Below are 22,500 nucleotides of genomic sequence, written 5' to 3'. Positions count from 1 at the left end.
AGCGGTTCGAATCCCCGCGACGGGGTGAGCTCCCGTTGCTTGGTCCCTGCTCCCGCCCACCTAGCAGTTCGAAAGCACGTCTAAGTGCAAGTAGATAAATAGGTACTGCTCCAGCGGGAAGGTAAACGGCGTTTCCGTGAGCTGCTCTGGTTCGCCAGAAGTGGCTTAGTCATGCTGGCCACATCACCTGGAAAAACTCTGCGGACAAAAGCCAGCTCCCTTGGCCGATAGAGCGAGATGGGCGCGCAACCCCAGAGTCGTCCGCAACTGGACCTAAGGGTCAGGGGTACCTTTACCTTTATTTAAGGTATTAGGAAACTCTGGTTTCTTAAGGGTGCTGAGGACTGTTGCTTTGTGAGTTTCCCTGGATTCTTGGGGGAAAGTCATGTGCTTTAAATTTGCATTGGATGCTGTAGCAGATCCAACCGCTAACCACCAATTAATAAAGGAGTGGATTCACCCTGCTCACTGCCAATTTAATATAGCGGACCCACCTCACGGTACACCAATTAAATGGGGGTTGGACTCGATGGCCCTTGTGGTCTATTCCAACTCTATGATTCTACCATTTACCACAGGCTATCTTGTGGGGGACTTGTGTGAGGGAAACTTCAATTCAGGCAGGAGTTCATCAAACAAGAAAAGCTTTATTTCCCAAAAAGAGGTTGCTGAAACAAAGTTGGGTCAGGAGATGCGTTCTTTCAGGTAGTTTTTATTACTTAAACTAAATATAAGGACATCACAGGCTTAAACACAGTAGTATATGCACAGCTTTTCTTAAACTTCAGTTGCTAAAAATCAGTTGTTATACTTCAGGTAGATGTTCTGGTTTCTAGAATAGGTGGTAAAATGTTTAACTCAGTTTCTGTTCCTTCACTCTCATTCCTTTACTTAATTATGACAGGTGTCACAGTTAAATACTTTTGCCACAGCACAGCTTCCTTCACAGTTTATTCATTTGGTTCTTGACCATTTCGTCAGTTCCCCTCTCTCTTAGCAATGCCACTCCTGAGGTATTTCCAGTTAGTGTAACAGACCTAGGGGATTCCCCTCAGCCCTTGTGACTGGCTTGGGGATCTTATTTTCCTAGATCTCTCCCCTCCTGACTGGAAGGAGACCCGGGCTTAGTCTGCCTTCCCACAGCTTCTTCCTCTCCTGGCTCAGACTCAGCCCTCCAGGGAACTCCTGTCTGAATACGTTCCCCAGACCCTCAACTCGCTCTTCCTATCTGAGCTGAGAGGCTCCTTCCTCTGGCCATAGATATTCTCCTCAGAGCAGATGTTCCACTCAGATCAGAGCCAGTTCTCCTTCAGTCAATTCCAATCCCTATCCCGAACCCTGTCCCCATGGGTATAGCCAGGATTTGGGGGGGGGGGCAGCCCAAGTTGTTGAGCTTTTCTGGGGAAATCACAGGCAAAGTTTTCATAGAGGGCATCTGCTGGGAACCTCAATAAATTGAGTACTTTTAATCATGTTTGTGCTGCCCCCACCTTGGCTGTCACTATCCCTCAACCTGAACCCTGTCTCCCCTCTCAAATCCATCCCCGTCCAACTGTCTCCTTCAGAAACGGCTCCTATTATTTTCCCTCCCAAAGCGCTGCTCTGCTTCCTCCCCTCTGGCTAGCCACTCAGAGAGAGGCTCCAGGCCCCTGGTCCCCAGACTCTGGTCTGGCTCTGCTGTCCATCACAGATGCGCTTGAGAGACATGGTGTGGATGAGACCAGTGTGAGAAGAGCAGGACAGACGTGGGGAGGGAAAGACAGCCTGGCAAGGTGAAGACTTCAAGACACCACCAAAAAAGAGAAAACACATCACTGAAAGCAGGGGTGAACAAAGGCTAACCGACACCTGTGGCAGGGCAAACCTCCAGCTGCACACACATTGCACCGCTCCATACGATGTGTGCGTGGCATCACTATGTAGGGCACATGTGCAACGTTGATACGTACAGTGTATGCATGCGACACTGCACATGTGTTGTGCTGAGCGGTTTGCCGCCGGTGCTGCTCAAACGCTGTACAGATGGTGGCAGGATCCTCTGCTTGCAGCTGCACCTGGGGGTGGCAGTGCGAGCACCCTGTGGGGTGCCTTCTTGTCACCCCTCCAGACATGGCACCCGGGGCGCACCACTCTCCCCGACCCCCTTGCGATGCCACTGTACCTCAGAGGGCTGATGTGATATATAGAAATAGAACGTGTAAAGCTGAGCCCATCCATGGCCCTACTCGGCTGGTTGTGTGAGAGAACTGAAGTTGCAGATCTCCTCCCTCTTGACAAAAGAGAAAGAATGTGGGATTGCTTATCATCTGGTCCAGCTCGTTTTTCTTCTTTCACCACCATTTATTTACATTCCCTTTCTGTCAGCTGAGAAACAGAAACCAAGATGCATCTGAAGCACAGTTCGCCAGAGTGCAGCACAAGAGAACCTCTTTTGAAATGGAACAGCAGGCATTACATTACATAGTTTCTCAAATACCACATTTGCAATATAACACTCTGATGGTTGATATTCTGCAAGTCCCTGAATGGATCGTCTGTCTCTTTCCAAGTCTCTCTCTCTCTCTCTCTCTCTCTGTGTGTGTGTGTGTGTGTGTGTGTGTGTGTGGTGGATGAGGAGCTAATGGGACCAGTAACAGCTTTTTTGAGGGGTGGGGATTAATTGAGTTGGAGGGGAACGCCTTTCACCAGGGATCTACCTTGAATCCAAACATTCAACATGGGAGTCTCCTCTAAGTGTTTTCATCCTTTTTGTTCTGTCTTCCCTGCCGCTCTGTGTACTTGGTGGCAGTTAAAGACTGTTTTCTACATACACAAAACCACTACTTACACTAGCAGGGCTGGCGCAAGACTCCATATCTATATCTATCTCCTATTACATATGTTCTTAAGGATGTTGCCACACTGCAGCTTGTGTGGCTGCTGACAGGTGACTCTTCGAACAACAGCGTAAAGACAATCCCGGCTCTGAGCTGCTGGAAACTAGCGATGGACCATGTGAGTGATGCTGGTCCCACAGCTATGCTCCTGGCCCAGGTTTAAAGTGAAATGAAATAAAATGTGCATGGCTGGAACGTGAGATCTGCTCCACTGAGCTTATAAAGGTATTAACAGCGTTGTGGCTCTAGCTGGTGTCCTGCACCTGCTTTTTTTGTATTTTGGTTTTCCACCTTCGTGATGCATTTACTCCTGCCCACCCCCACCCCCCTGCAAGCCTGACATTTGCCACCTGAGGGAGTGGCCTTATTTTGCCTAATGGTGGAGCTGGCGCTGCAAGCCCATGTGTTAAGAAAAGAAACATTGCAGAAGCTGGAGAGGACTCCAATCTGTGCCTACCTCATCTCCAAAGTCATCTGGATTTCCTCTTCTTGCAAAATGTGAAGGTCAAATAACGCTGCTCTGCCTCTTCCTTTGAAGACAAGTTCCTGCTCCCTCTGATAAATTTTTACATGACCATGCATTTTTGTTAAAAAATAGCCCATTTTTATTCCAGGCATTCTTTACCTTGTCATAAATTACCAGTCCATGTGAAGCAACATCTGATAGACTTATTTTCAGAGCTGGATTTAAGTCTGATGAGGCCCTAAGCTTCTGAAGGCAATGGGGCCCTTTATTTACATCATAGGAGCCTACACAACACAAAACACTCTTGCTGTATGTAGGTTTTATTTTATTTGTTTTTTATCTTATATTTTGGAAATGTACATCCAGGTTTTTCCCCTTTAATTTTTTAATTTTTTGGGGGGCCCCCAAGAGAGTGGGGCTATAGCTTGTTTAGCTTATATATAAATCCAGCACTGTTTTTTTTTAGTTTTAAAAAACCAAAATAGTCAGGTTTAGCTTTTAGGCATGGCTTCCTTCTGTCAGTCTCTTGTATTCTTCACCTGCCCACAAAAATCCATACTCTGCTTCACGCTGGTAGCAAGAGGGGATATTTCCATATCATCAGTGCCTTCAGAAAACAAAACAACAAAATCTCATGATTGGGGGAATGGGTGGGTTCAAGGGCGTAGGAAGGGGGGCGGTGGGGGCAATCCACCCCAGGTGTCATCCCTGAGGGGGGTGACAAAATCCCCCTGGGTGCCGATCACCGCCCCGGCAGCTCACCCCGCCTCTGGGTGCCTGAGCGACTAACTCCGCCAATGGAAGTTACTGGAAGCAGGATTAAAAGAAGGCTTTTTTCCAGCTGGAACAGACCAGAACTCAGTCCCAGCATCTCTCAGATGGGCACCATTGCCCTTTGAGAAGAAAATTCAGGGTGAATTCCGGCATCTCTTTGTCTAGAAAAATAGCACTGAAAAGTGTGTACAGTTGCATGATTTGCACCATGCCACTTTAATCAGTCATGGCTTCCCCCCAAAATCCTGGGAGTTGTAATTTGTGAAGGGTGCTGAGCATTGTTAGGAGACCTCTGTGTGTCTCTGAGAGCTCCAATTCTCAGAGTGGTTTAACAATTGATCCCTCTTCCCTAGGGAACTTTGGGAATTGCAGTTCCGTGAAGGGAATAGAGATTCTCCTAACAACTCTCAGCACCCTTAACAAACTAAAGCTCCCAGGATTCCTTTGCAGGGGGGTGGGGCGGAGCTGTGCCTGTGGCATCATAGCACTTTAAATGTATGGGGCAGTTGGGACCTGTTTGCCTCTCATTGACTTTGAGCCTGAACCACATCTAGCTTGTTATTTTTCTCAATTGGGATTGAAGCAGGTTTGGGGAGAAATTCATCAGAATCCAGTGTTTCATAAGAACTGGCAGGATAGATAAGGATTGAGACTAATGTTGTGTGTACACCAGTGGTGGGAACATGAGTGTGGCCAAGATTTTTGTTGGGGGAGGGGACAGAACCGATGTGATTGGTCAGTTAGTTAAGCATTTCTATTGTTTTACTTGATCTAGGGTGGGTAGTACTCATACCAATGAAGCTTCAAGTGATGGGAAAGGAAATTCCGATTAAACCTCAGGAAGAACTTTCTGACAGTAAGAGCTGTTGGACAGAGATTTTAGAGTTGGAAGGAACCTTAAAGGTCAACAAGACTCCATGCAGGAATCTTTTCAGTGTAGCATCCCTGGCCGCATCCACACCATACATCTAAAAGCACATTTAACAGTAATGCCCGTTGTTTAAAGAATCCTGGGAACTGTAGCTTCCCCACCACAGAGCAACAATTCCCAGCACCCTTAGCAAGCTACAGTTTCTGGGATTCTTTAAAGGTGTGGCGTTTTTGGTCTAGTGTGCAGATGCCCCTAAAGGTAAAGGTGAAGGTACCCTTGACCGTGCCCCTAGCCTCTATTTAAACACACCCAGCAAAGGAGAGCCTTTCCAAAATGGCCCGTTCCATTGGGAAACAGCTTTGTTAGGAAGAATCTCCTAATGTTTAGCCAAAATCTTATTTCTTAGTATTCCCACCCATTGGTTCTGGTTCTGCCCTCTGGAAGAACAAGCACAAGTCTGCTCCATCTTCTCTGGTGGCCTTTTGGCTCTTTGAAGGCAGCCATCATATAATTCTCCAGGCCAAAACATGACCAGCTCCTTCATCTCTTCTTCACAGGACCTTTTTGCCTAAGGAGGCCTTACCCACAGCCCATGTCTGAAGCACAATTAAAACATATGACTTCCCCAAAGAATCCTGGCAGCTGCAGCTTGTTATGGATGCTGGGAATCATAGCTCTGTGAGGGGCGAACTACAGGGCAGCAGTTGAAGAAGGAGCAAAAAGGGTTTTCTTGTGTGTGTTTCTTTGTGGCTGATTAGTTTGATCCATCTTTTAGATTTAGGGGAGCTAGTCTCAAACGTTTGTTGGGGGAGACCTAGGGTTTTTTTGTGGGGGGGGGGTTATTTGTCTCGTCTTCATGCTTTTTATGATGGAGGACCGCTGTAGCCACCCCCAACGACACGTTCTCAAGATGGAGGGGGAGGGAACAGCTGCAGTCACCTGCGGTTCCTGCGCAATGTTTGCCGTCTTGCCAAAGGTTGCAGGCAGCTTTACCTGCAGCAATTGCATGTTGATTGCCCTCTTAAAAGACAAAGTCCAGCAACTGGAGGAACGTGTAGCTACGCTCCAAAGAATTAGAGAGCTGGAGCTCTTCTTGGAAGCAACAGAGCACACCGTCTCCACCAAGGAGGAGACAGGGGACTCCCCTGAGAAGGAGGCTAGTTCACCAACACAGGAGCCAGATATATGGAGAAACGTGACTCAAAGAAGTAGGAGGCCCAGGGTTCGCTCTGATTGTTTAGAAATACACAATCGCTTTGAGGTCCTCTCCCCTAGCATGGAAGACGAAGAGCAGACTCCATTTGAGGATCTCTCCCTCATTACAGTCGATCAGGTATATGAAGACGAGCAGCAAAGTCAGTCCTCAAGGAATGTGCAGGCGACCTTGGAATGGACAGCTCACGGAAGAACCCTGACCAAACCTAAGAGGAGGCGTGTAGTGGTGATAAGGGATTCCCTACTGAGGGGAACAGAAGCAGTGATCTGTGGGCCTGACAAGATGTCTCGGGAAGTGTGTTGTCTCCCCGGGGCTAAGATCCAAGATGTAACTGAACGACTGCAAGGAATCATAAAACCCACTGACAAATACCCCTTCCTCTTGGTTCATGTGGGAACCAATGACACTGCAAGCAATAGCCTCCAGAAGATCAAAAGAGACTACGAGGCTCTCGGCAGGAAATTGAAGCAACTAAATGCACAAATTGTCATCTCATCTGTCCTCCCAGTTGAACGACGTGGCCCAGGGAGAGAGGGGAAAATCGTGGAAGTGAACAGCTGGCTTCGCAAATGGTGTAAACAGGAACAGTTTGGATTCTTAGATCACGGACTGCAGTTTCTTGAAGATGGACTTCTGGCAAGTGATGGGCTGCACCTCACAACGGTTGGGAGAAATCTCAGAAACCTCATCAGGAGGGCTTTAAACTGACTAATGTGGGGGAGGGAGACAGTGCTCCTGAAGGTAGGAGTCTATCAATTGATGAAGATGATCATCCAAATGTCATAGACCAAATGGAGCAAACAGCACGCAGACCTAGTGGTGGGAGGAAAAAATCCTTAAATAAGAGACACGGGGGAATGATTAATGGACTTCAATGTCTGTACACTAATGCGCAAAGCATGGGAAATAAACAAGATGAGCTTGAGCTCTTGGTACAGCAAACTAAATATGACATAATAGGCATCACTGAAACCTGGTGGGATAAGTTCCACGATTGGAATGTAATAATGGGGGGATACAATCTATTTCAGAGAAACAGAGCAGACAAGAAAGGAGGAGGAGTGGCGTTATATGTCAGGGATGTGTATACCTGTGAAGAGATCCAATATTTAGAACCTCAAAGCCTAAGTGAGAGCATTTGGGTCAAAATTAAGGGAGAGAAGAATAACCGAGACCTCATTGTGGGAGTTTACTATAGATCCCCAAACCAAACGGAGGACATAGATGATGCCTTCCTGGAACAGATGGCCAAGCATGCAAAAGGAAGGGAGATAGTAGTAATGGGGGACTTCAATTACCCGGATATTTGTTGGATGTCAAACTCAGCCAAGAGCATAAGGTCAAACAGATTCTTCACTGGCCTTGCAGACGACTTCATTGACCAGAAAGTGGGAGAAGCAACAAGAGGAACAGCCATTTTAGATCTGGTCCTAACCAATGTTGATGACCTGGTTAGTGGGGTAGAAGTGGAAGGATCATTAGGCGTGAGTGATCATGCTCTTCTGAAGTTTACTATACAGCAGAAAGGAGCAGCCAAGCATACTAGGACTCAATTTCTTGACTTTAAGAAAGCAGACTTCATAAAACTTAGGGAAGTGCTGGGTGAGATCCCATGGACAGTAATACTAAAAGGAAAGGGAGTTCATGATGGCTGGGAGTTTGTTAAGAGGGAGATAGTAAAAGCACAACGTCAGGCAATACCAATCAGACGGAAACATGGAAGGTGCCTAAAGAAGCCAGGGTGGCTATCTAAAGAACTTTTAACTGAATTAAGATTAAAAAAGGATGTGTACAAAAAATGGAAAAGGGGGGAAACCACCAAAGAGGAATTCAAACAAATAGCCAGCACGTGTAGACACAAAGTCAGAAAAGCTAAAGCACAGAATGAACTCAGGCTTGCTAGAGAGGTTAAAAGCAACAAAAAAGGCTTTTATGGGTATGTTCGTAGCAAAAGGAAGAACAAAGAAACAGTGGGGTCACTCAGAGGAGAAGATGGTGAAATGCAAACAGGGGACACAGAAAGGGCTGAACTCCTCAATGCCTTCTTTGCCTCAGTCTTCTCCGATAAAGAAAACAATGCCCGACCTGAAGAATTTGGAGCAAATGATTCAGGAAAGGAAAAACAGCCCAGAATAACTAAGGAGATAGTACAAGAATACTTGGCTAGTTTAGATGTATTCAAGTCTCCAGGGCCAGATGAACTGCATCCAAGAGTATTAAAAGAACTGGCAGATGTGATCTCAGAACCACTGGCAGTCATCTTTGAGAATTCCTGGAGAACAGGCGAAGTCCTGGCAGACTGGAGGAGGGCAAATGTTGTCCCTATTTTCAAAAAGGGGAAAAGAGAGGACCCAAATAATTACCGCCCAGTCAGTCTGACATCAATACCAGGGAAGATTCTGGAGCAGATCATTAAGAAAACAGTCTGTGAGCACCTAGAAAGGAATGCTGTGATCACCAATAGTCAGCATGGATTTCTGAAAAATAAGTCATGTCAGACTAACCTGATCTCATTTTTTGACAGAATTACAAGCCTGGTAGATGAAGGGAACACAGTGGATGTAGCCTACCTTGATTTCAGCAAGGCATTTGACAAGGTGCCCCATGATATTCTTGTAAAGAAGCTGGTAAAATGTGGTCTTGACTATGCTACCACTCAGTGGATTTGTAACTGGCTGACTGACCGAACCCAAAGGGTGCTCATCAATGGTTCCTCTTCATCCTGGAGAAGAGTGACTAGTGGGGTGCCACAGGGTTCTGTCTTGGGCCCGGTCTTATTCAACATCTTTATCAACGACTTGGATGATGGACTCAAGGGCATCCTGATCAAATTTGCAGATGACACCAAACTGGGAGGGGTGGCTAACATCCCAGAGGACAGGATCACACTTCAAAACGACCTTGACAGATTAGAGAACTGGGCCAAAACAAACAAGATGAACTTTAACAGGGAGAAATGTAAAGTATTGCACTTGGGCAAAAAAAAATGAGAGGCACAAATACAAGATGGGTGACACCTGGCTTGAGAGCCGTACATGTGAATACAGAGAGCAGTACATGTCATACAGAGGAGGGAGAAAGGTTGTTTTCTGCTGCTCCAGAGAAGCGGACACGGAGCAATGGATCCAAACTACAAGAAAGAAGATTCCACCTAAACATTAGGAAGAACTTCCTGACAGTAAGAGCTGTTCGAAAGTGCAATTTGCTGCCAAGGAGTGTGGTGGAGTCTCCTACTTTGGAGGTCTTTAAGCAGAGGCTTGACAACCATATGTCAGGAGTGCTCTGATGGTGTTTCCTGCTTGGCAGGGGGTTGGACTCGATGGCCCTTCTGGTCTCTTCCAACTCTATGATTCTATGATTCTATAATTCCCAGGATTTTTGGGGGAAAGCCATGTACTTTAAATGCAGAGTATGGATGCAACCCTCAATCACATGACACAGTACTCTAGTCAGAGTTTTGCGGGGCAGCTTTTTCCTGTGTTACCCACTCAAGAAAACCCAGAAATTTTGTGATAAACCATATCTATAACTGGGTAGGGAACCACTGTAGGCCAGCCAAAATATAACTACAGCCTAATATAGATGCAAAGCTATGCCATTGCTTTAAATGGTTAATAAAACATAATGAAATTTGGCTCATAGGTGGGACACTTAAAAGCACGAGGAAGCTGTGTACTTAGCTATAGGTAGAATGTTATAGTGCCACAAAAAGTGAAAGGACTAGAAAGCTAATTTTTAAAAAATGAAACTGGAATATTCAAGGATGGGCCTGGAATCTTCAAGAAGGAACCAGGTCTCTCATCTAACAGAGTCCTAGAACAAAACGCATCACAGTTCCCTCCCTCCTCCTGGAATGTTAATTGGCAGGAGGGGAAACCCAAGAGCACAGTGGGGTCATGTGCCATATGCCATGTTGGTTTCAGAACACGTGACTGGAGCAGAGAGGAGCAGATGGTGCTTCGGCAGCTGCTTATGATTCTTAGCTTCACCCCCAAGAGGGCTGTTGAAGTGAAGGCACAGCCACACCATACATCTGAAGCACTCTTATGCGACTTTAACTGCCAGGCTTCCCTCCCATTCCCACTAAAGAATCCTGGGGACTGTAGCTTGTGAAGGGCAGAGAGTTGCTAGGAAGTACAGTTCCTAGTACCCTGAACAAGCAAGAAACAATAGCTGTTTCAGAAGTGGTATCTCTGAGTACTTTAAATGCATTTTGTGGATGGGACCTAAGTGTGCATTGGTATTTCTGTAGACGTGCCCCACTTGAGGGAAAGTTGTGCCTGATTAAATCACTGAGAATAGGGCTAGCGCAAGTGATGTCCCTTGCATTCCACACACTGGTCAACTGGACTAGCAATTAAATCTTAACACTGGGAGCTTGTCTAGCACTTTAGCAGTCGTGCAGAATCCTGGGAGCTGTACTTTGTTAAAGGTGCTAAGAACTGAAAGTTTGTGAGGTCAGTACCCTTACAAACTACAGTTCCCAGGATTCTTTGGGGGAAGCCATGACTGCTCAAGCACTATAGGAGTGCTTTAAATGTATGGTGTGGGTATGACTTGGGAAAACACCCATGTCCTCTGGCATAACTCAGGCTTAGGGGCATGCCTGGCAAGCCTTATGGTACAGACTGCTCTGTCCTCCAACTCCTTGCCGCCACATCCTGCCTTCTATGATCTGCCACCTGAGTCAGGACTAACTCAGTCTGCCTTACGGTAGGCTCAGAAGCTCAAGGCAGGGAGAAACAGGAAAGAAAGGACGGCTGCCTGCCTTTCCTAGCAACCTGGTTTTCAAAACCATGTGGACTCTTGTCCCATGAAAGCTGATGCAATTGTAAATTTTTGCAACCATTAAGGAGACGGCAAGAGTGTGTTTATTTATGGAAGTGATGAAAAGCGGCAGCCGTCTGAATATGACCCTTGGATGAATGGAAAAACCCACACAGGACTCCAATTGGTTTCAACTCGCTTGTGGAGACTACCAGAGGTCACAAAGAAAAAGGAAAAATATGTGAAGAAGCAGCAACAAGATGATTGGATCCCTTTCGGAACTTGAAATATGGGTACCCCCAACAAAAAATTTAAAATTTGGCTTTGTAATTTGGAATTAATGTGATTTGATTTGATTTGATTGGTCTGTTAATAAAAATTATTTTTTAAAAAAAACACCATTAAGGTGTCACCAAACTTTTCCCTGTGCTGTTGCTGCTGCTTTGTCTCTTAAACTACAGCGGAGTAGGGGGAGAAAGTCACTTTTGGATATTGATTGTCTTGTCCCATGGTTGTTCCCTGTTGTTGTTTTTAATCACATGTATTTGGGGCGACAGCATAATCCCACCCCTGCCTCTAGGGCTGCCAGGCCAGGATATCTCAGTGGCTAAACCTGAGACCTAGGGATGGCCCTGGTGATGTCACAAGTGCAGCCCAGTGCTCCCTCACACCACTGATCCCTGGAGATGGAGGTTGTACATTGACAATAAAGGTATTATTATTTTTAATTTGGGAGAGGCGAGGAGGGATGAGAGGGGAGCGGACACCCCCAGAGAGTCTGCAAAAATGTCCCACCAGTTTCTGCTGGGTTGAAGCTTACAAGCTGCACACAAAGTCTTCTTAATAAATAACATTTTTTTCAAAAAGCACTCTCATCCCAATTATTCTGTGACACCTTCACGCTCTGAAAAAACAGGATTCTGAAATCTGCATAAATTAGATAAATGTGTATGCTTTCTCTTGTTTTGCATAATTTATCTGGCAGCACTTAGTATTCTGCATAATTTATTTGAGCTTCTGCTAGTCACGAGGAGGAGCTATGTGAGCACACTGAAGCTCCACTCATGAATCCTTGGAAACCGCAGTTGGTTCCTCTTTTGGGTTCTAAGATTTCCATATACTTTCAAGCACATTGTTGCATTGATAAGAACTTTAAAACGGCTTTTAAAAAACAACAGAGAAAAGCTTTGATTGTTAAGAGGAGAATCAGCAATTTTCTATTCTCCCTTGAAAAATGTACAGCCTTGTTAGGTAGTAGATAGGTAGCCGTGTTGGTCTGCCATAGTCAAAATAAAAAAATTCCTTCCAGTAGCACCTTAAAGACCAACTAAGTTAGTTCTTGGTATGAGCTTTCGTGTGCATGCACACTTCTTCAGATACACTGAAACAGAAGTTGCCAGATCCTTCTATATAGTGAGAAGGTGGGGAGGGGTGTTACTCAGAAGGGAGGGTGCGAATGGGAGATTGGCAGATAGCTGAGAGAGCCTCTTGACGACTCTTAACGACTGTAATAGGTCTTACAGGAAAAGGCAAGGGGTGGGAAGGTGAGAAATGGTTTAGTCATGTATAGTGAGATAAGAATCCAATGTTTTTGTTCAGTCCAGGTCTTTTCATGGTTTTAAGTTTGGTAATGAGTTGTAATTCAGCAGCTTCTCTTTCCAGTCTATTTCTGAAATTCCTTTGTAGTAAAACAGCTACTTTGAGATCTTGTATAGAATGTCCTGGGAGATTGAAGTGTTCTCCTACTGGTTTCTCTGTTCTGTGATTCTTGATGTCAGATTTATGTCCGTTTATTCTTTGGCGTAAGGTTTGGCCTGTTTGTCCAATATAGAGAGCTGAAGGACACTGTTGGCATTTGATGGCATACACAATGTTAGACGATGAGCAATTAAATAGTCCCGAGATGGTATGTGTGATGTTGTTGGGGCCAGTAATGGTGTTGTCTGGGTGTATGTGGCAGCAAAGTTGGCATCTGGGTTTATTGCAGGCTCTGGTGCCAGTGTCTGTGTTAAGTCTGGTTGTAGTATTATTGTGGGTTAGGAGTTGTTTAAGATTGGGTGGCTGTCTGTAGGCAATCTTAAACAACTCCTAACCCACCCAATCTTAAACAACTCCTAACCCACAATAATACTACAACCAGACTTAACACAGACACTGGCACCAGAGCCTGCAATAAACCCAGATGCCAACTTTGCTGCCACATACACCCGGACAACACCATTACTGGCCCCAACAACATCACACATACCATCTCGGGACTATTTAATTGCTCATCGTCTAACATTGTGTATGCCATCAAATGCCAACAGTGTCCTTCAGCTCTCTATATTGGACAAACAGGCCAAACCTTACGCCAAAGAATAAACGGACATAAATCTGACATCAAGAATCACAGAACAGAGAAACCAGTAGGAGAACACTTCAATCTCCCAGGACATTCTATACAAGATCTCAAAGTAGCTGTTTTACTACAAAGGAATTTCAGAAATAGACTGGAAAGAGAAGCTGCTGAATTACAACTCATTACCAAACTTAAAACCATGAAAAGACCTGGACTGAACAAAGACATTGGATTCTTATCTCACTATACATGACTAAACCATTTCTCACCTTCCCACCCCTTGCCTTTTCCTGTAAGACCTATTACAGTCGTTAAGAGTCGTCAAGAGGCTCTCTCAGCTATCTGCCAATCTCCCATTCGCACCCTCCCTTCTGAGTAACACCCCTCCCCACCTTCTCACTATATAGAAGGATCTGGCAACTTCTGTTTCAGTGTATCTGAAGAAGTGTGCATGCACACGAAAGCTCATACCAAGAACTAACTTAGTTGGTCTTTAAGGTGCTACTGGAAGGAATTTTTTTATTTAGCCTTGTTAGGGTCTCACTTATTTCATTCCAGGAGACTTCCCTGCCATTGAGCCAACATCTTTGAGGAAAACCAGGTCTGGAGAATCAGGAAAGAATTTGACCTGTGCAGGAAGGGCTTCCTTGAATCTCAGGGACTGTGTCATATATAAATCAGGCAACAGGAGGAGGCAGAGGAGGAGAAAGAGGTGAGATAATCTTTAGGAAACCATGCAGCCCATGGTGCTCCACCTCAAGACAGGCTATTGTGTCCCTCGCTCCAGTCCTCAGACCCAGTACTGACTGTTTTTTAAGGCTGTGTTGGGTGTCCTACAAAATTGGAGCAGTTCTGGATCCTGTTGGCCTCCTGGCCCTATCCCCTTTGAGTTGGGTCCTGCTCCTTTGGCCTCCAGTGTGTTGACCGTTGTCAAAGGGATGCCTTGGTTGGGGTCAGTCTTCCGGAAAGTCTCCTGGTCAACCAATGTACCATTTTTGTATTTGGGGGGTGTGCCTTGGACATTGTGCTTACCAGTCTTGTTGCGTTTGTGGAGGTAGAACAGTAAGGGCAGGATCAAAGCCAGAAGCAGAAGGATGAGGCAGATGGGGAGAATGATGCTGAACATATTGGCTTCAATGAAACTAAGGAGTGTGCTTCTTTCCGTAGGAAATGCACTGGTAACTGTTATGTGCTCAGCCCATGCTGTTGGACGAACATGTGTCTCACTGGAGTTATACTCAGTGTTTTCTGGCTCTGGGCGCCTAGTTGTCAACATCTGCAGAGAAGGGGTTATGCTTTGGGTTGTGGGGTTTTGGCCCCCTTCTTGGAAATCAGGCACTTTGAGCAGTTTCACTCCATAGGCTGTTGAGGAATTGAAGGCCTCGGTGATGTATGCCATTGATTCCACAGCAGGGGGCACCCCATCAGCCACCAACTCAAACAGAAAGCTGTCCTGCTGGAGGTTTTCCTGAGAGTCTTCTCTTTCCCATATCTCCACCCCAACTAGCCCTCCCTCAAGATCCTGCTGGGTGAAGGCATCAGTGGAGACGGGCTGGTTCCTTTTGTCTCTCGAGAGTTTCACAAAATGGCTCCCTTGGGGTGCTCGGAGGATTTTGAAGGCTGGGATGCTCTTGGTCCTGCTGCCCAGTTCACTTGCGTCAAGGATGTCGGTGTTGAGCTGGACGGTGGCTCCTCTTGGCCAAAGGATATCCTGTTGGGTTTTGACCAAGGCCTTGACCATTACATTCACAATGCCTGAAATGTTGACATCTCCTGCTGTGGCAAGGAACTGGAATTCATCTTTGGGGGAGATGAAGTCAGTGAAAGTAAATGTCACTTCTCCATTGTCCACTTGGCTCTGTGAAAAGTCCCTCATGGGCTTTTGGTTGACATTGACCTGACCAAACTGTGGGTCCCTGATGAGTCTATAGATGGTATTTTGCTGCTCTTGGCCTGAGGCCCCCAGAAGGTGCTTGCGAGACAGGAAGGCCATGTTGACATCCTGTGGTATCTCCAACGGGATTTGATTTGTTGCCCAGGTGGTTGCTGGAAGAACTATGATTTCCAAAGAAGTTAAGATGGGTGGATTGTGTCCATCGGAGATAGCAAGGTGTAAGACTCCAGAAGAGTCCGTTCCATTGGCGATGAACCTCAAGTGCCCTGCGTTGATGTCTGCTTGAGTAAACTGGGTAATTGCCACCTGCGTAGCATGGATATTGACTACAAAACCACTGGATAACCCAGAAAGGATCTTGTACTTGATTTCTTCAGGAAAACTATCAGGATCCATGGTGTTCAGTTGTTCCTGAGAAAGCATTGCAGGGGAACCCTGGAGGACCTGCAGAACCTGGCCTTGGGTGAGCAACACGGGTGGCATTTCATTTCTGTCACTCACTGTGATGTTGAACATCCCAGAAACGACAGGCTCCTCCCCTTCTTGTGGGGCCTGAATAGATCTCTCTGTGCTGGGCCGGAGCCAGGCTTTAAAGCTGAAATGATCACCCAGGGTGCTGGGTCCATGGTGGGCATATTCCAAGTCACCTGCAGCAAGATCAGACTGGAGGAAGTAGGGATGCTTTTTATCAACTGGTCCATCGGCAACGGACAGGGTCCCATGGCTGGGTAGCTCCGTCACCAGAAATATCACATCATACGATGCTCTTCTGGAGGAAGGTTCTTTAGCAAGAAGGTTAGAAGCATCTAGTAATGAGATGTTGACCACTGCACTTTGAGCTTCTGAAACAGTGAGGCCTGGGAGACAGTGGGAGAAAAAAAAAAAGCATGATTACAGAAAGGTTGTACCTCATCTGGAAAGTAAAATCAAGAAAGCAGTAAGAACATCAGAAGGGCTTGCTGGATCAGGCCAATGGCCCATCTAGTCCAGCATCCTGTTCTCACCATGTGGGCTTCTGTTCTCTGAGAATTCAAAGGATTTATTTCTAGCAAATGCCCCCTCATCTCCCCAGATTTTACTAGAACTTAGTCATCTTTATGCACAGGGACATCACAGCACATGCCTTTCCTAGGAAGGAGCAAACTTTTCCTTCACAACAGCTCTCTTTGCTGAGATATCTGCTTTGCAGGGGGTTGGACTAGATAGCCCTCTGGGTCCCTTCTAACTCTACAATTTGATGATTCTATGTGTGTTTTGGCATCTTGACTCTCCTTTTACCTTTGTTTCTCCACAGAGTGGAGCTGTGAGGACAGCTGATGTTGAAGGAGACCAACACACCAAGGACATACAGGTTTGAGATCATGGAGGGAGAAGAAATTCGGAAGTGGAAAGTGTCCTCAAGAATCCAGAAAGGTTCCTGTGGCATTTCATGCTGATATGATATTACCCCAGCATCCACCTGATTGGATATAATATATAATATAATATAATTTTTTATTTATACCCCGCCCTCCCCAGCCAAGGCCGGGCTCAGAGCGGCTTACAAGCAATAATAAAAACAAGATGAGTGGTTACAACTTAAAAACAAAAATAAAATACAACATTAAAATAATGGAACATTAAAATATTAAAATGGAGCCTCATTGCAGGAGAAGGAAAAGAAAAAAGAAAAAGGGGGCGGGGGGAATCAAATTGGCTCCAATCCAAAGGCCAGGCGGAACAACTCTGTCTTACAGGCCCTGCGGAAAGAGATCAGATCCTGCAGGGCCCTGGTCTCATGAGACAGAGCGTTCCACCAAGTTGGGGCCAGTGCTGAAAAGGCCCTGGCTCTGGTTGAAGCCAATCTAACTTCCTTAGGGCCTGGGACCACTAGGGTGTTGTTATTTATGGACCTTGAGGCTCTCCGTGGGGCATACCAGGCGAGGCGGTCCCGTAGGTACAAGGGTCCTAGGCCGTGAAGGGCTTTAAAGGTCAAAAGCAACACCTTAAATCTGACCCTGTACTCCACCGGGAGCCAGTGCAGCTTGAAAAGCACTGGATGAATATGCTCCCATGGCAGAGACCCTGTGAGGAGCCTCGCTGCAGCATTCTGTACCCGCTGGAGTTTCTGGGACAGCTTCAAGGGCAGCCCCGCGTAGAGCGAGTTACAGTAGTCAAGCCTGGAGATGACTGTCGCATGGATCACTGTGGCCAGGTCGGGGCGGGAAAGGTAAGGGACCAACTGCTTGATGCGGCGAAGGTGGAAAAATGTCGCCTTGGCTGTTGCTGTGACTTGCGCCTCCATGGAAAGGGAGGCGTCAAGGATTACACCCAAACTCTTAACGGAAGGCAATGGCACTAATTGGGCCCCCGCAAGAGAAGGGAGTTGGTCCCTCATCCCCATGCTATCCCGACCTAGCTATAGGACCTCTGTCTTCGAAGGATTTAGTTTCAATCGGCTCCCACGAAACCATCCAGCCACAGCTTCCAAGCATCTGGTCAGTGTGTAAGGGGCCGAGTTGGTGTGGCCATCCATCAGTAGATAGAGCTGAGTGTCATCAGCATATTGATGACAGCCCAGCCCAAAGCTCCGGATAATCTGGGCAAGGGGGCGCATAAAGATGTTAAAAAGCATTGGGGAGAGAATTGCGCCCTGCGGTACTCCACACACCAAGGAGTGGCGTGACGACATTTCCCTCCCTAGTGCCACCCTCTGTCCCCGACCAGAGATAAAAGAGCACAACCAGTTACGGGCTATGCCCTGTATCCCCACGTCTGCAAGGCGATGGTCCAGAAGATCATGATCGACCATGTCAAAGGCTGCTGACAAATCTAAAAGGATCAGTAGTCCTGACCCGCCTCGATCCAGTTGTCTACGGATATCATCTGTTAGGGCAACCAGAGCCGTCTCCGTCCCAAAACCAGGACGGAAACCGGACTAAAATGGATCTAATGCCGATGTTTCCTCCAGAAACCTACCAAGCTGTTCAGCAACCGCTCTCTCAATTACCTTACCCAGGTATGGAAGATTTGAAACTGGGCGGTAATTGGATAGGTCTAAGGGATCTAATGAAGTTTTCTTTAAGAGTGGACGCACCACTGCTTCCTTCAGTTCCCCTGGGAATGTCCAGGAATATGTGTAAGAAGGAAACTGGGTTAGGCACTCTGTGAAAGCAAACCAATAATGTCTTTGTATTTATTTTGAAGAAGAACATACATTTTAATAACACACTGGGAAAAATGAAAACCTGAACCAAAACCAAAATAAAAATGCACACACACAAATAATGTATTTGGGTAGTTTCAGTCACACTCCTTGCAAAACATGATTATTATTATTATTGGTGTTGTGGGGTAATAACATTTTATAAAAATATTTGTTTTATTAATAAATATCATGTTATTGTCCTTGAGGTCTTTCTAACCTTCCCTTAAAGGTAGGAGGTTAGTAAGAATTTCAGATAATAGTATCTCTTACTGGAGTCTTTTAAGATATGAAATAATTTTTTGCCACTTAATTGAAAATGAATCTTTGTTTGTCCTCAAGTATACCTTGATTTTTGAGTTTTTTCCTGCAGTAGCTGTAGACCAGTCAACCCATACTGTCCATGTGGACAATGGCCAGACTCAGTTTACTCAGTAAACATTGCTTCCTGTGTTTCTATTCAAAATCAAGGTATGATACCATGAGCGACATCAAAAAAGAAGCGGCTAAGACTTCTACCTCGTCTTGGGTGAAGTTGCTCAGCTGCCCTCTGTCCTCCCACTTCTGGCTGTTCACCAATTTGCCAAAGCCTGGAGGCTGTTCTATGATGTAAGAGAGCGACTGGGCTTCTGCCTCATCACTGGTCACTGCTTTCAGGTTCTGGCTCCTGATTGGCTGAAGAGAGCCTGGGAAAGAAATGGTTAGGAGGAACTGAGCATCTGAAGGTGGTGTAGTAAAAGCTTCACCCACAGTTTCACTCCTAAAGAAACAAGAAAATTGTTCCCCCAAAGTTTTGATAGGTTGTGTGATATTCTTTAGCATTGCTGGAGGTGGGACTCGAGGATCATTGGGGTCCGTTCCAACTGTACAATTCTATGACTCTGTGTAAATTATGGAAATTTTACAGAAAAATTTGTGCACATTAAAATGCTGGTGAATTCTCACAATGACTTTTAAAAAATGCAGTCTGAGGTGGGGAAGTGGAGAGGTGAGCTTAAGTTTAGAAAAAAATGAGAAACTGAGAGAAACACAAATCAACAGATTAGCTCTATCCATGCTCCCATGTAGTTGCCTTGCAGATAACTTACCCGGACACACGATCAGATCTCTCTTGCTCTCCAGAGTGATAACCAGTTTCTTTTTGGCGCTCACAGCAAAGAAGTGCCCGGGAGACATGTTCTCCCCATCAGACAAGTCAAAGGAAAAGCCTCCATCCAGGGACCCTGTAGAATGAAGCCCAGGATGTCAGGGTCTGGGAGAAGACATTCCTGCACTTACTTACCTACTTGGTGGTGGAGAGCTGCAGCACATACTTTGCCTTCAGAAAGTCTCAGGTTTAGTCCCTGGCATCACCAGGTAGTGGAGGGGAAGACTCCTCTCTATAGGCCCAGAGAGCAAGTGCTAGTCAGTGTTGATAGTCCTGAGCTAAGATGGACCAACGGTCTGATGAGGTATAAGAGAGCTTCCAATGTCCCCATGCCCTAATTTCCCCATCCACCTAGCTTGCTTTCCCTCCTTCTGCTGCATACCTTCATGGATGAACTGAACAAGCTGGCTGTTGATCTGGGCCTGTGTGAACCGTTGGACCGAGGTGGTAGGCGATGGCTTCAACACAACCTTCCCATTGATAGGTGTCCTGATGGAATAAATGACTTCCTCTGGAGGGCTGTCTTCATCTTCACTGCTGAGGTGTTCAGGAGTTATCTCTGCTGTGCCACCCTCTTGCATCTGGCAGGAAGGGTCCAGAAGTCAATGGAATGGATTGCCAAAGAGCCATTCTCCTCATTGTTGAGAACCTGTTCCACATTCCACCACCACTAGAGGGGTTGTCATAAGAACATGAGAACCTTCTGGATCAGGCCAGAAGCCCAGCTAGTCCTACATCCTGTTCTCACAGGGGCCAACCAGATGCCCCCAAGGGAAACCTGCAAGTAGGAGCTGAGCACAAGAGCTCCCCCCCCCCACTTGTGGTTTCCAGCAACTGGCATTCACATACAGTGGTACCTCGGGTTAAGTACTTAATTCGTTCTGAAGTCCGTTCTTAACCTGAAACTGTTCTTAACCTGAAGCACCACTTTAGCTAATGAGGCCTCCTGCTGCTGTCGCACTGCCACTGCACGATTTCTGTTCTCATCCTGAAGCAAAGTTCTTAATCCGAGGTACTATTTCTGGGTTAGCGGAGTCTGTAACCTGAAACGTCTGTAACCCGAGGTACCACTGAAAATGTCCTGAAAAAAGGGAACATCCTGTTTTTCCCCTCAAGAGCATGGTGGCTATTTTGGGTATTGTGATCTCTTGTGATTTTGTGCTGAGATCTCATCCAGCCAAAAATGCTTTTTTTAAAGGCCATGATATTGTGGAGTGTGGGATGTGAAACACAAGAGCAGTTAAGTACAACATCACTAGAGTGGACATAAAAGGGGATGTCTGACCAGCCAGTTGGAACTTCCTGTTTCTCCTGCCTGGGACAGACTTCCTCTGCATGTGACTAGAGGTGGGCGTGACCTCACCTGCCCAGGTAACAAAAGAACAGGACTGGTCCGCCATCTCTCTCTCTCTCTGACCACATTCGTCGAAGAAGCAACATCTGCTTAGCCTAAGATGCTTGCAGCCAAGAGAGGACAAAGGAACTGTCTTCTTATGGGATAGTTTCCAGATGTATATTACTTTTCTAACTTAAGTCTGCCTTCTGGGATCCAATTGTGAACAGAATGTGTGAGTAAACTCTCTTTTTTTTGCTTTTATAGAAGACTGTGTCATGTCTATCTTTTTATGAGGGACTAAAGGGGAAATTATGGGACGCGGGTGGCGCTGTGGGTAAAACCTCAATGCCTAGGACTTGCTGATTGTAAGGTCGGCGGTTCGAATCCCCGCGGTGGGGTGAGCTCCCGTCATTCGGTCCAGCTCCTGCCCATCTAGCAGTTTGAAAGCACCCCTAAGTGCAAGTAGATAAATAGGTACCGCTTTATAGCGGGTAAACGGCGTTTCTGTGTGCGGCACTGGTGCTGCCTTGCCAGTGCAGCTTAGTCACGCTGGCCACGTGACCCGGAAGTGTCTTCGGACGGCGCCGGCTCCCGGCCTCTTGAGCGAGATGAGCGCGCAACCCTAGAGTTGGTCATGACTGGCCCGTACGGGCAGGGGTACCTTTACCTTTTTAAAGGGGAAATTACCCAAAGGAAAACTTATTATAGGCTTGCTTTAGCGAGCCTAAGCAAACGCATCTGCTGTGCAAGTTTAAAAGGGGGAATGTTACTCTGCTAAATTGTAGAATTTGTTAAAACAAGTTGGAAAGGATATAATCAAACAATATATCCTCTCCTGCATCCCTGAACATTCCCACATGGAGCACTGCAAAACGTGAGAGCACGGCCCTGAGAAAAGTATGTCTGTTAAGCTCTGTGATCTTGTGCTGGTCTCATGACTCGCACGGGGGAGTATGGACAGGAAGATGCACATTCTGGTTTTTAGACGCAGCATGTTGAAGGGAATGCATTCAGAGGCAGAGTAGCCCTTGATAGCCTTGTCCTCCATGAATTTGCTGGCCTATTTAGGCCCATTGACCCATTTGGATTTTCAAGCAAGTGACGTGGAGGGCATCCCCTCCGGTCACTTTTTTCCAGCCTCTGCAAGATCTGCTACCCCAGCTGCCCTGAGATACAGAAAGAGAAAACACACAGATTACTTTTCCAAAAGACTGGGGTAAAACATTGAGTATAATTAATGCCTGGATGACATCCGTGAGTCAGATCCTCCAGGGAAGCCAGGGAACCATTGTCATCCTAAGGGTCTCACTCCCTCAGATGAGGGAAGAGCATCCTGCTTCACTGCTTGAGGTGAAACGGAAAGTGCCGCTTTGTGCTCTGCCCCATCTACCGGTGTCTTGGGGAAATCAGCTTGCAGAAATCAGGTGAGAATTTGCCCCAAACAGATGCGGTATTTCCCCAAATTGGCACTGATGGCAGTAGGAGGCAACTGTGGGTGTGCTGCTGGAGGGGACTTCTAATGCCTGAAGCAGTGGTCTCCTCCTACCAAATGTCTGGGCCAGCAGTGGGCAGGGCATGAGGCAAAAGTGAGCAGGCAAAAGGTGTAGCACTTGCTTTGTGCATTTGGG

The 22,500-nt window shown here is 46.4% G+C and overlaps 1 protein-coding gene and 1 long non-coding RNA gene across 2 annotated transcripts in view; one reads left to right on the top strand and one right to left on the bottom strand.

Moving 5' to 3' along the window:
* The first annotated feature begins 702 nt into the window (after positions 1-702).
* On the top strand, positions 703-13,979 carry LOC308573593. Its single transcript, XR_014002117.1, has 3 exons — positions 703-5,690; positions 9,577-12,221; positions 13,848-13,979. It is a non-coding gene; the product is annotated as an uncharacterized lncRNA (long non-coding RNA).
* The window catches only part of CSPG4 (chondroitin sulfate proteoglycan 4), a 123,967-nt gene continuing 115,425 nt past the window's right edge, over positions 13,959-22,500 (bottom strand). Inside the window, exons 6-10 of the mRNA XM_081170486.1 lie at positions 19,919-20,117; positions 19,478-19,612; positions 18,909-19,075; positions 16,484-16,664; positions 13,959-16,062 (exon numbers count right to left, since the gene is read on the bottom strand). Coding sequence (XP_081026612.1) covers positions 14,102-16,062; positions 16,484-16,664; positions 18,909-19,075; positions 19,478-19,612; positions 19,919-20,117 — 2,643 coding nt within the window. The 3' untranslated portion in view covers positions 13,959-14,101. The remainder of the gene's footprint in view (positions 16,063-16,483; positions 16,665-18,908; positions 19,076-19,477; positions 19,613-19,918; positions 20,118-22,500) is intronic.

This window comes from Podarcis bocagei, assembly GCF_964188305.1.
Source record: "Podarcis bocagei genome assembly, chromosome: 14".
Lineage (NCBI taxonomy): Eukaryota > Metazoa > Chordata > Lepidosauria > Squamata > Lacertidae > Podarcis > Podarcis bocagei.
The sequence above is the reverse complement of the archived record's forward strand: the minus strand, read 5'-3'. Positions and strand labels throughout refer to the sequence as shown.